Source organism: Mugil cephalus, chromosome 11 (genome assembly GCF_022458985.1).
Source record: "Mugil cephalus isolate CIBA_MC_2020 chromosome 11, CIBA_Mcephalus_1.1, whole genome shotgun sequence".
Taxonomy (NCBI): Eukaryota; Metazoa; Chordata; class Actinopteri; order Mugiliformes; family Mugilidae; genus Mugil; species Mugil cephalus.
In genome coordinates, this window is record NC_061780.1 from 22707926 (window position 1) to 22721793 (window position 13868).

Below are 13868 nucleotides of genomic sequence, written 5' to 3' on the forward strand. Positions count from 1 at the left end.
GATTAGATTCAACTTTATTCTTATTGCATATAGTGCATACTCAACAAAATGCAGTTTGGCATTTAATCAGAAGCTCAACAGCAAAAAAAGGGTAAAATTAACCTAGTAACAGGGACCAGGCTACAGCTACTTCACAGGCTATGAGTATTGTATTGATGAAGTATTTTACAATACTATATAAATAAATACAAATATATTTCATATGTGCATACATATGTGTAGTGTAGTGAGGTGTCTGCAAATACACATAAAATTACTCTTCAAAGTTCCTTATAATAGTCGAGAGCCGTACCTGAATGTTTCCCATCACCCCTGTGGACTCCATGCGACTGGCCACGTTCACAGTGTTGCCCCAAATATCGTAGTGGGGTTTGCGGGCACCGATCACACCTGCGAGCACCCCTCCCTTATTCAGACCTGGAGGAGGAGACACGGGGGAGGATGACCATCAAGACCAGCTCCTCCATTTGTTCCTAAGTCTCATTATATTGATTGGAAACGAGTAGTGGTCTAACCCAGTCACTTTTTTTGTATCATACACTGTATGTAACCGAAGCACATACCAATGCGTAGCATGAAGTTGTTGAATGACTGGTAATTGATGTTCATGAGTGTGACCTTCATGGCCAGAGCAAAGTCTGCCAGGTCTGCCAGGTGCTGCCAGCGCTCTCTGTCAGACGGCTCCTCCTTCTGTGAGACGAAAAATAAAACAAGAAAATATGAAAATGTGACACAGTGGAGATGATAAATTGTGAAGACTCTACAGTAGAGGTGGGAAACTAATTAAGGGGCCACATACACTCCAATTTGATCTCTAATGTATAAATAAAGACAACTGCAAAATTAGTTTTGGTGCAAAATAGTATATTATGAAAATGTTTACATTCAATCATTTTTATTAAGCATTTTATTAACAACTTGAAAATGCTTAAGAAGTGCAAATTTGGTGCATTGCTGCCATCTGCTGTTTAGTTCTGGGTCTCAGTGTTGTTTTGTCTTTACATCCCAAACTCTATTCCACATCTGTCCACTAGGGGTCACACAGTTTGAGAGAGTCTGTCTACTAGGGAATGGACACCCCTGCTCTACACCGTACTATAATGTCAAGTAACTGCTATCTTAATTATCAATGAAGACTGCGTCAACCTCTCTAATAGCAGTAACTCAGTGGACTAATCCTAAACCTCACCACCGTCGCCTTCATGCTCAGTTCAGAGGTTTCAGGCCGGATTTCGAACCGTTTTTTATAAAGTGCTTTAAGACAATTTGTATTTAATTGATGCTCAATAAATAAAATTAATTTGTATACAGACCTTCATGCAGCTGTAGCCGTTGCTGATGTCTGGGGTGACACCTGATGCTGCCATGTAGGTGCTGCCAATGGTCTTGATTTTTGTGATACAGCGGAACTGAGGCTCATCCAGCAGCTGGTGTGGATACAGGTGACAAGATTACAATCACACGCATTCACTAAAAAAAAAAAACGCAGGTACTGTAACTTATATCAAATCTTTAAATGATCAGCAGACGACTGACAGGCAAAACCTTTCTACGCTCTCATATTGCTCATCACCCGCCTGCAACAAAGACTAAAGAAGAGAGTTATAAAAGAAAAAAAGAAGCAGCTTACACTGTCAAAGTCTGAGATGATCTCGTTGAGAAATCGTAAGCATTCAATGCCTCCATTATTGATGCTTTCTTCTGTGTAAAAGTCAGAAAAGTTGGGGATTGAGGCAAACATGACTCCAATCTCATCATAGGACTGGCTGTACAACTCCTGGAATAGAACAGACCGTTATTATTGCTATATCACAGCTTTAAGGTGGAGAGCAAGGCAAGTATTGAATATATGATGAAACATTGACACATGATGAATATTACAAGTAAAACATAAAAACATAGATTGTACAAATATGGACGATGTGTTCCCACTTCCCTACATTGGCCAAACTGACGCTACTTTCCCGAGGATACGGGAACCTGGAGTATAGCGTCAAATAACTAAATTATATGAAACTTATCCAAAAAAAATTGACCTTTGAAAATGCATTATATTAACTACCTACAATGATAGAGACCATCCTTGAAAAAAATTATTTGATGTGTATTTTACTTTGTCTCAAATCCCCTCCGCTAACATGGAGGAGGCGGAGCTTATGATCTATACTGCAGCCAGACACCAGGGGGAGCTCTACTTGCTTTGGCTTCACTTTATGGGAGCAGTTCCTCCGTCCATATTTATACCATCTATGGTAAAAATAAGATATAACTTCATAATATTTCACAGAGTAACTGAAGTATTGATGCAAGTTTAAATACATTTACATTTAGCTATATTTTCAAACCTTTGCGTTATAATGAATGAAGGCTTAAAGCGCAGCCTCTCAGCTTTAATCTTTAATTTGTACAGCAGCTCTTTTTCAGTTCACTCAAAAACTGTTGGATGGATATCACTGCTTTCAATGGATACATTATAAGAAAAGACATAAAAAGGCCTGGATGCCCACTAAAGATCGTAGCAATGAATATATCATCATTCAAGTCTAACATCATGTAGTCGACTTCATTGGAGACGAACAGTTCATGATCTGAAGTGTTTTAAGCTGTTTTAAGCCTATTTAAGCTGAGAGAGCACACTTTAAGCCCGTATTATTACTATTTAAATATGTTTTGACAATCAACCAAATTAACAATAATTATGTCAGTGTCCAAAATGAACTACAGTGAGTCTGCGTATGTGATCCTCTTACTTCATCCCTCTTTTTGGAGCCCAAGAAGTGTCGAGCCACGTGTTCAGGAAGCATGTTGGTCACCAGCGCTTCGTTCCAGCGCCTCATCTCATACACTTTTTCTTTCTGTTCGTGGACCTCAATCTTCCACAGGAAAAGAGTGCGGGCCAGCTTCTCCACCTTTAGGACGCCACGAGGATTGAAAACACACACGAGTCTCTGTTATAGGGAGAGCTATTCCTTTCTTTACCATAAGTGCCATAGTTCTGGTGCAATAGCTTTGTGTAAAAATGTTGCATAATATTGTTTGTATTTACTTGTTCTTTACTCTATTACTTAAAACCTTATTAATCCAATGTAGCTGTATTTCCTTGTACTTGTGCAAATGGTATTCTATTCTATTCTATTCTAGCTGGTTAAACTTATACTCTGCTTCTACCCTTTTCTTTTACATTAATTTACTATAAATACTGTGGTTCTATTCCACCCCACACATGACTTCTGAACATTGCTTGTTGTATCATGTGTTAACACAGTTACTACATTATCACATCATCTTCATGCACAGGACCCATGTGGGTCCATCTATCTATATTCATCACCACTGTTGGATATATAAAGGATTATCTTTTCTCATCTTCATAATGACTCTTGATCGGTATTAGTCACATAACGCATTCATGGTCACGATTAGTCCACATACCAAAGAATCATAATATGTCTTAATTATGGATGTTGAATGTCCGGCACTAAACTGCTGTAACGGTATGTCTGAGGTGTTCAGGCCTCTTTTAAATCGCTACTTAAAACATACTTGTGAGTTTTAACCCGGATTTTGATGAATTTCTTAACTGTATTTCTGTTTTTCGTTTAATTGCTGTTTTTGTTAGGTTTTAAGTGCCTGTTTTTGATCTAATGTTGCTGTCTGTTATCATCTAAATGCTATTTTCTTTATTTAGTGCTTCAGACTCTGGTTTTAAGACTTAGTTTAACCCTAACCCCAATCCAAAAAAGGGGAACAATACTTCCTCTCGTCTTCTCTTTGCAGCAGTTGGCCATTAAAGCTGTATTTTATTCAGGTGTTTTTTATTATTTAAATTTATTCCAAACTCCACAGTGTTTATTCCGAATGACAAAGACAAGGAGTTTTGTGTGCAGCATGAATTTCAGAGATGTAAGTGATTTAGGTTATGAGGAACGTTACAGGATACCTCAATATCTATGTTACAGGTGTAGATGAATCAAAATGCAAATGCATCGAATATCTACTTACGTGTCTGGAGAAGTAATAGAAGCTGACCATCATAATGAAGATCATAACTGTCATTGTGAACTTGGAGGGGACCGGGTATGATCTGCAGAGAAAGAATATTGATGTAAACTTCTGCAGCAGCGCTAGTGTTTATAAAGGCAACACTGCAATCCTTTCATTATAAAGGATGATTCTAATTTATTTCAACCTTGCGAATGTGGTCACATGGAGCCACAGTGACGACATTGATGGGAAATGTGCTTTGGTAATTCGATAATATGAGTCGACTAAGATCCCAGGCGACAAATTTTCCCGCTTATTTGTGTAAAAATCTTTTTTTTCCCCACATATCCACAATGGTGGTACACATGAGCAGGTTAAAATAAAGAAGAATTACCTTTGTATCACACACTGATATGAAAATGTAAATTCAGAATCCTAAATATCTTGATGTGTCACGACTTTCTTTACGCAGATGATCTCTTCTTTTTTCCGACTGACCTGAAGTTCTGGGAGGGGGCCATGTCGTAGCGGTCGAAGATGTCCTTCCAGCTGTAGATGTTAACGATGCCAGTGGCCACCGTGATGAGTAGCATCAGCGTGAGCTTGACCATGTGACTGACCTGAACCAGCATGGTGGTGGCCATGAGCGCCAGCACGGCGATGTAGCTGTAGTATTTGGGGTTGTTGAGGCAACCTTCGAGGCTGGACAAGGGCAAGGAGGAAGAGGAAGAGGAAGAGGAGGGTGGTGGTGGTGTGGTGCTGCCTGAGTCTGGGGCTTCAGGCAGACAACTCAGCTGGATAAAGGAAAAAGACGACGTCTCATCAGCTGTATTGTTACTTCTAATTGCACTTAATGGTTTATGCCTTCGGTCTTCATCAACAGGGGATCCATGACCCCCAGGTGGTCCACGGAGGTACTGCAGGGGGTTCCCAAAATCTTTGGTTGATTGCCATTTTTTATATATATTTTTTTAATCTTCCCCAAAAAATTTAAATTTCTTTAAATGCACATTAGCTTGAATCCACCATATTTTATTAAAGTAATAAATGGAGGCAGAAAACGTTATCTTTCAATCAGCACTCCACTCATTCAGCGATACAGGAGCTGTATCAACAGCACACTGTTTCACACAGAAAACCACACTAGACCTGTCAATCTAAGCTTCCTGTCAACAGTAGGCCCCGCCCCTACTGCTGCTGAGCCAATCACGAGGCCGCATATTACACGCTGACTCTGTCAGGTTCCCTGCAATTGGCCGAGAGCCTATTCAGTCCCCAGGTGAAATCCAGAAGCACGCTACAATATTAGCAGAATATAAGCTAACAGTGCTGCTAGTTCTCATTAACCAACTACAGAGGACAAAATGGATCTCTTTGTTTCATTTTCTTTATCTTTGATGAAATGATAATAATTTATATTTATAAATAGCACTAGACCAAGTTTAATATACAACACATATGGTAGGTATTAATCTTTCATCAGTTTGGAGGTGCTTGACCTGAAAAACGTCCAATGCTCTGTGCTAAGCTAGAATTTCATGTTTTGTTTTTGGCAATTGTTTTCTCTAACTTAATTTGTGCCCGCTAAAAACTGTCCGCACTTAAATATTCACTCATACTATAACCGAAAATCTGCGCTTCAGCTTTTTGTGTTGTTAAAGCAGACAGCAACTCACCATATCCACGATGTCAGCCACAGTGAGTATGAAGATGGCCGCCATGGCCCAGGTGTTACGTGCCCACCGGGTGTGATCGATCCAGGTGGAGAAAGACACCAGCTTCTTGGGAAAGACCTAAGACACAAACAACACATTAGTTTATGGTTTGTGATACTTTAACAGGTCAAAACATCTGATGGTGAGAAGTTCTGTCTAGTGCAGAGGGAAGATGACACATTTAGACATGTGTGCCTCTGCATTCACAGAAATTAGTCTGATGACATTGTGGTATTGTGAATACTGATGAGACTGTTTTTCTTATTTATATTACATATATTTCTTTTATACAGTGACCATGTATTTTCTGATCCAAGTGACTGACTGTGTGTATGGAAGTGATTTCAGACTGTGACAGCAGACATCAATAAATGGTCCTCGTGCTTGTACAGATGCATGTAAATTTCCAAACAAGGTTGAAACACAAGTAGTTTTGGCACAATGAGGCGGGCATTGAAAAGTCGGAATCGCAACCTTACTCCTTTCTGATTGGTCACTTTAAAAGCCTACTGTCATCATGGCGGCAGAATGACGTATTCCCGTACTCTGGTGTCATCCTGTTAAGCGTTTGATTGGTGTTTCTCAACGTCAGTTACATCGAGCATGTACGAGTGGTCTTAATGTGCACTGATAATGTTTTTTATGCGCGCCGATTTTGGCACTAATGTGATCCCATATATCTGTGTCAGTCTGCATCCTGCTGGGGATGGCTGCTGCCTTTAAGGAGTGTCATTTCTATGGGAGTGTCTGGTCTGGTCTAGGAGGGTGCTACATGTCTAAGTAACATCCACACAGATGAATGCCAGGTCCAAAGGTTTCCCAGCAGAACACTGACATGCCATAACATGGTTAAAAAGTTATTTACTTCACCTCTCAGTGGCTTTAATGTTGTGGCTGATTGGTGTATAACACATACTCACCAGAGACCTGGTATTACCAGATTATAATTACAAAGGAAACGAACTGTAAACAACATGTTTAGGCATGCAAATGTGTTGGAACTCACTCTAGGGAATATGGCAGCCAGAGAACAGATTGTCAGGACGAGCAGCAGGACCTCTCCTACTACAAAGGTGATGTAGTTTGCAATCAACCTGTTCCACAACAAACGAACACAGAGAAGCATGAATGACCAGGAAGTACAAAACAGCACTGCAAACAGTAAGAACATGTGGATAGAAACATCAGTTCCGAATTGTCTTCTTTTGCTCTGCAGGTGGGTGAAATAAATGGAATGGGAGGAAATTGGTCCTGGCATTGTGAACTGACCAGGGGTCTATGAGCGCCTCCATAACTGCAGTGAAAAGCAGGACCACGCAGGAGCAGCAGAAAGCAGCTCCACTCTGTTTCTCCTTCTCTACGGAGTAACGCGTCTCCAGGTCTGGATCCACGAACCGGAGGGAGAGCTTGTTGGTGTGCTTCCCTTTCAGACTGTTGAGACACAAGAAGTTCAGCAGTTACAACAAATGCACTGGTTAACTGGTTAAGAGTCCCCCATCCGGGAGGAAACACTGTACTACTACACTTACGCTTGGACTGTCTCTCTCTCCAGCAGAGCCTCGTTGAGCAGTTTGTTGAGCTCCTGTTCGTTCTCCTGAGCATCGATCACCCTCTCGGCCAGGTCCCGCAGCCGCAGCCTCCGACGAGGGTTAGGGAAGGATGGGTTCACCACCTGAGGTACAACAAAGATAAAAGGTTGATCCCGTTTCTCTTAAGATTAAGATTACGGACAGATGTCTTGACATTTTCTTTTAGAACTCTGGTATAATTCAGAAGTCACTGGTCCATTCATCACACAATGATAGTAAACCGTCCTGGTCCAGATGCAGCAAACCAGGCCCAAAAAAAAGTCTTTTGTAAAAGGGGATGAAAGTGGAGACACCAGCACCGATCGGCAATGGCTCATCATTCATGTTTAACGCTTGAATGAACTAATTGAAATTTTAATCTGCTATTTTGTTATTATACGTGTTGATCTGATTATATGATGTTTTTAAGGGAATGAGTAGGTTTGGTTTAGGTTCATAGTGGTTTCCAATAAAAATATACATGATTTTGCAATGTAAAACTTTAAAGGATGTTATACTCTGAGCCAGAAATCTTTACTTCAGTAGCACTTACACATACCAAACTTTCCAGATTTATTCCTAACTACAGTCTGCAGGTATTTACAGAAGGGATTTTTCATATGTCATTCAGAGCCTGATTTAGATAACATTTTACTCCTAAAAACATAGCGAAAGATAGATTTTTTTTGGACTGTTGACAGTATTTTGTGATTTATGGAGTGACAAAAAAGAGATATCCAAAATTTCCTCTATAAATACCTGGAAATCTAATATGTTAACAAAATGAAACAAGAATTTTGAACCTCCCTTTAGCCATTATTCAGATTGCGGTTCAGGGCATATTTAAGTAGATGTCTCCTCATTTGCATATTTAAATATAAGCTCACAGAAAACTTGTAATACAATAAAATATTGTATTTATGTAAGTAATCAACTGGAGAAGTTTCACAGTAATATCCATTAGTTTAAATTTTTTACCTATTCACCTGTGGTGTCTCGCCTTAAAGAGAATTCATGTTTCAAACCTTTGCTCTAATAACTGTGAATGGATTCAGGGTGTAAGAGCAGTGGGTTGGTTACCCTTGTGTCTAGTTCTTCTGGTTCCTCCGGTGTCGTGCAGGCTGTGTTGACACTGCCGTTACATTCTGTGGTGTTGATTAACAGTGGGGAGTTTCCATTGGAAGAGGTTACAGACAGCTTCTAATGTGGAAACAAGCAAACAAGAAGAACAGAGTCTTCAAATTATACTCAAGTCTAGTTTTAAGCGCCAAAAAATTTATCCTGTTTGTCCATATTATAACTACATCAGATGGTTTGTGTACACACAACGATTAAATATCTGTTATATGATTAAAGCTTCTAAGGAGAGAGGGTTTCCCATGCTGTACAAATTATAAAACTTATAAAACCCAGGGAAATGTGCTATATTTATCAATAAAAATGTTGTGTAGTAGTCAAATGTGACTTTGCATGTAAATTTCATTGGTATCAGTGGTCTGAATATGATGCAAGGCATGTGAACCTCCAAGTATTTGCACACCCTTTCTATATTTAGAATGGGTGCGTAGCAGGTGCGACTCACCACGCCGTTGATACCGTTCTTTCCCAGGGGTCCTTTAGGAACAACCACCAGGTAGGTCTCAATGCCTCTTTCCTTCAGGTAGTCACAGCGGTCGCCTCCGTTTCCTGGCTCCACGTCAAATTCGCCATGAAGACACTCGAGTGTGCTCTGTGAGATGTGAACACGACTGGTCCACATTTAACAAGGAGGAAAAGTTTATGCAGCTGTTCCAATGACCATGAAACTGCTCCTGTAAACTTCATAGAGCTAACGACATTTATTAATAATTCGAAAATGTTGTACTGGTTTTTGAAAGTCATACTATGAACAAATACACAGATCAGGCATAACATTATGAGCACCTTCCTAATATTATGTAGGTCTCCCTTGTGCCTCCAAAACAGTTGTGACTCATTAATTCAATCTTATTTATATAGCGTCAATAACAATGCATATTGTCTGAAACCTCCAGAGCAAGTCTGAAGGCGACAATGGTGGCAAGGAAAAACTCCCTTTAAACAGGAAGAAACTTTGAGCAGAACCCAGCTCATAGGGAGGGACCCATCCAAGCCTTTGTGTCTTTAAGGCATACTTGGAGTTTAACCATCTGATTAGTTTCATCTGGTTTCATGGAAAAATATAGCTGGGTATCATCTGCGTAGCAACGGAAGTTTATGCCGTGCTTTCTTATAATACTGCCTAAGGGAAGCATGTATAATATGAATAATATTGATCCTAGCACAGAACCCTGAGGAACTCCACGGCTTACTTTGGCAAATATAGAGGAATCATTGTTTACATGGACAAGCTGGAAACTGTAATCTTGATCACACTCATTAGAGAATGGACATGGGTCTTCTGAGGGTGTCCTGTGGTGTCTGGCAACAGGATGTTGTTAGTGGGGGTGGGCCTTTGGGTCCTATGGATTGAAGGGAAGGGCCTCTGTGTCATTGCTATGGGGTCGGGGTGCCAGGTCTGGTCTAGGTGGGAGCTACGTGTCTAAGTAACATCCACATGAATGAACACCAGATCTAAAAGTTTCCCAGTAGAACACTGAATTGTCTTAAGATGTTCGATGTTATTCACTTCTCCTGTTAGTGGTCATAATGTTATGGCTGATATGTGTATTTAACTATATATGTTATGTGTTTTGTAGCTCTTAATACTCCTACTTAGTACTACTTTTTGTGGGATGTTTTGGGCTCTATATTGAGTGTGTCTAATTGAGTCAGTAATCTGGAATCTGAATTGCACTGTGGACCCATAAGGGGCCTAAGGGGACTAAAAGCTACACAGAATTTGCCAGTGGATCGAAATAGCTTCCTTTCACTTCCAACACTTAACCAAGGTCGATGTCTTGCATGGAGTTGCATGTTCTCACCCGGGTATCCCTCCAGCTTCCATTTTGTTGGCCACGGTGACGTCTGTGGACCAAACATCGTACTGCCAACGTTTCTGTCCCAGCACTCCTCCCAGGACCGTCCCACTGTGCACTCCGACCCGCATGTCAACATCAGTCTGTGTCTTCTCTCGGACGTACCTGCGTTCAGTTCACAAATCAACACTGGTAAATAACAAGCAGCATGGAAGCGCACATCTGGGTCTAATCTTTCTCTAGCTTCATGAAACACTGTCTTTGATATCTCCGGCATTTGGGAGCCTGAAGGCACCACAAAACAAAAAGAAATCGATCCATATACACTTGTGTGGGGCCGGGCCAGAATGTTACATCACAATCAATTTTAGCTTGATGACCTTCTCATTGTCAACCGCTGCTCATTTCACTTTATAACAGAGCCGCAGTCCACGGAACGTCAATAAGAGTCCATCAGAGTGATCAATTCCACACTGTGGACAAAGTGACTAACACGCTGCATCACATGAAAAACGCAGCTCACACCAACTGATCTCTGAAAAAAATAAATAAATAAATGGGCCGGCATCATGCACATTCATCTGAGGCTGCTCCTGAGCGCCTCGTGTATGTATGTACTCACGAGATGGCCTCCACCATGGCCAGGCCCATCATGATGGAACACGCAGCGTGATCCTCCCTGTAATCTGGCAGCCCGCAGATACAGTAGTAGCAGTCTCCTAGGATCTTGATCCTCAGCTGGTGGTATTTCTGACAGAGTAGATGAGTTTTAGTCAGAGAAACTCTTGAAGAATATACACGGATTAGACTTGGATATCTATATCTATATCAGTGAGTCTTTTTTTCCAGGAATTAGAAATCACGTGGCCTTTTAAAAACAAATGTTCACACCTACATACTGACTTATCGGACAGGTACAACATTTTTCTGTGCTCATGTTCATGCAGTAAACTCCTGTTATTAACAGTTTTTTGCATGACTGAGTAGGGCTGGGTATCTTTTAAAAAAATATCGATGCCAGCACCGAAACCAATACCCTTAAAACAATACCAAGTGAGTACTTCAATCGATTCTTTTTTACTTCATTCAATATTAATAATGTGAACAGAAAGCAATCAGTTGTTTAAATGTCCCCACTACTCCCCATTCAAATGATTTCTTTGCACATAATACATTTTGAAAGTGCTGAAATAAATTTTTATTGAGTAACTACAAACCTGAACAACTTTGGGCTGTGTAATTGTCAACATCACAACCACGAACACATATTCTCTAACATGATGAAGCGCCTCATCAAACAGTCAGTCCTTCACATCTTATAGTTGATAATTACGTAAAAGTTAGCGAGCAAGTTAGCGTTAGCACACAAAGCTACCTACTACAGCATGCTGAAAACGATTTACTTAACAATAACTGTTTTAACACACCAAGGATGAGTACAGTAAGCCCAGTGGCCATTTATATATCATGTGAAGTTATCATCAGTTGTTCCGTGTTATTTTGAGAAGACAACGCCTTGTGAACACAGTGCAGTTCTCCACCCTTTAACTTTAATCCATGTTTGTCTTCCAAGAATCATCTTGCCACATTTTATGCATTTAGTAGTGCGAGTAGGACAAATAGAGTACAGTAGTAGAGTAGCCATAGACGTGTAGTACAGCCAGGGGCGTCTACAGGAATTTTGGAAGCCATGAAAGAAAAGCACAACAGCCCATACAGACCTCTGTATGGGCTGCATCACAATGAACAACTGGTTAATCTCTACCTCTCACAAACTATAGAGGGTAGACACCTTTCTGAAGAACTGGGTCACATACTGACGTTTTTTTTTTGTCACAAGGTTCCTTTGCTAAGGGGCAGCACTGTGACTGATCTAGCTACGGAGTGGACTGTTGCCTGCACAAACGATGCGCAAAGGCAGGACCAAACCATTTCATGCAAAATCACAGGGGTGGTTGGTCAATATTATTTGACGTTTTATTAGCTAATATTTAACGTTTCACTAATTTTACTTCTATATTTTATTACTATATTAAACAATGATATTTTTTATGATGAAGGTTTAATAATTTTCTTTTTTTTTTACTGATCTTTTGGGGCCACTGATTAAATTGTCCCCTTGGAATTGTCCTAACTTTCCCCCCTATATGGCACCACTGAGTATAGCCATGGTTTTTGGTTTTGGTTTTGGTGGCATCTCGGAACACTGAACAGCCACATCGGCCACATCGACCACAACACAAACTACTGTTGTTGCAGTGGTGGGCCAATCATACATTGAATCGAAGAACGCTCGTAGTGATTGGCTGCAAGCAAAACCATAGAAACAGTCTTTTTTTTTCTAGATCAAAAAGAACCAATTGCAGTAGTCATTTGACAGGTGCAGTTTCTATACTACTATGTACTGTGTTGTTTCGAGTACCGATACCCAGCCTTACGACTGAGCTTCACAATAGGTGCAGCGTAATTCACGTTTTACACCCCTGCACCAATATGACACCGTAGCATCCCTTTCCATATCACTGTGAGAACTTACTGCAGCCAGCTTGTCAAAGCGGGCAAAGAGCTCGTTGAGCAGTTTGACCAGTTCCTGAGCGCTGCAAGATGATGAGAGCTGGGTGAAGCCCACGATATCTGCAAACAAAATACTGGAATAGACGACAACAACAACAACAACAACAGGAGACACATATAAAGTAACACATTAGTACTGACATCATGCAGCTACGGTTACATAAACAGGATTTTTGGGCACATTTCAGTAATTTCAAGAATTGTAAGATAATCTTTCATTCACTCTGCACCAGTAGCTACACAACCATGTTTTCAAAAAGCTGGTGTGGCATGTAAAATGTGAACAAAAACAGAATACAATGATGTGCAAATTATTAACATTTTAAAAGGTTGGAAACGTTGATCAAAAACTACTTTTTAATTAATAAACCACTTCTTAAACTTAGTTTATTTGGAGAAACTCAAACCGAGGAAGAGGCGACTATATGTTCTACAACTGGGCTGCAAATATTGTGAAACTCCTGCATTGTGTATTCACATGAGAACAAAGAGGATGTAGTTAGTGGACGTATTGGAAGTGGCAATGCTTTCACTGAAAGATATATGAGCGGAAACACTGCAATGCACCGTTTGTAACAGATAAACTAAGCTAGCTGTACACACACATTAAAAGTACACACTACGTGGTGTTGAATAGATACAGGAATATGATTACATACGGTGCGAACAATCTATCACCAGTAACCCTAACCCTAACACCACAATCCATTGTCAAGAGCGTTATATATTGTTGATAATAGCGGAACTACGTCTCTTAAATCCGGTTTACTTGTTTCATTTCCCCTTTAAATGCTGAATAGGTTTTTCTTGCTATAACCATTACTCTCATCCATACTTGCCATTAGGTTATTGTGTCATTTCATCCCAAATTATACGTTACAAGTCAAGACTTGTCAATAAAAGCGGTCAATAAAAACAAAAGTTTAAAGCAAAACAGAAAAGGCCAAAGTTAGTGAACAACAAGCTCTGTTATAGCTACTGAAAAGTGATTTAATTCGTTTTTACTGTAAAAATGTAGTCATTCTATTTGCACTAGAGACGCTATTGTCCATTCAACAGCAACGCGAAATTAAATTTCACAGGAGGCACAT

General features: G+C 40.2%; 1 protein-coding gene across 3 annotated transcripts in view; it reads right to left on the reverse strand.

Annotated features, from left to right (window-relative positions):
* The window catches only part of adcy3a (adenylate cyclase 3a), a 28944-nt gene that overhangs the window by 4071 nt on the left and 11005 nt on the right, over positions 1-13868 (reverse strand). For all 3 annotated transcript variants that reach the window (XM_047599858.1, XM_047599860.1, XM_047599859.1), the window contains exons 5-20: positions 12740-12851; positions 10826-10953; positions 10210-10368; positions 8850-9015; positions 8348-8467; positions 7229-7371; positions 6969-7130; positions 6706-6793; positions 5661-5777; positions 4483-4778; positions 4003-4084; positions 2751-2909; positions 1631-1777; positions 1314-1427; positions 564-690; positions 293-417 (exon numbers count right to left, since the gene is read on the reverse strand). In XM_047599858.1, coding sequence (XP_047455814.1) covers positions 293-417; positions 564-690; positions 1314-1427; positions 1631-1777; positions 2751-2909; positions 4003-4084; positions 4483-4778; positions 5661-5777; positions 6706-6793; positions 6969-7130; positions 7229-7371; positions 8348-8467; positions 8850-9015; positions 10210-10368; positions 10826-10953; positions 12740-12851 — 2245 coding nt within the window. The remainder of the gene's footprint in view (positions 1-292; positions 418-563; positions 691-1313; positions 1428-1630; positions 1778-2750; positions 2910-4002; positions 4085-4482; positions 4779-5660; positions 5778-6705; positions 6794-6968; positions 7131-7228; positions 7372-8347; positions 8468-8849; positions 9016-10209; positions 10369-10825; positions 10954-12739; positions 12852-13868) is intronic.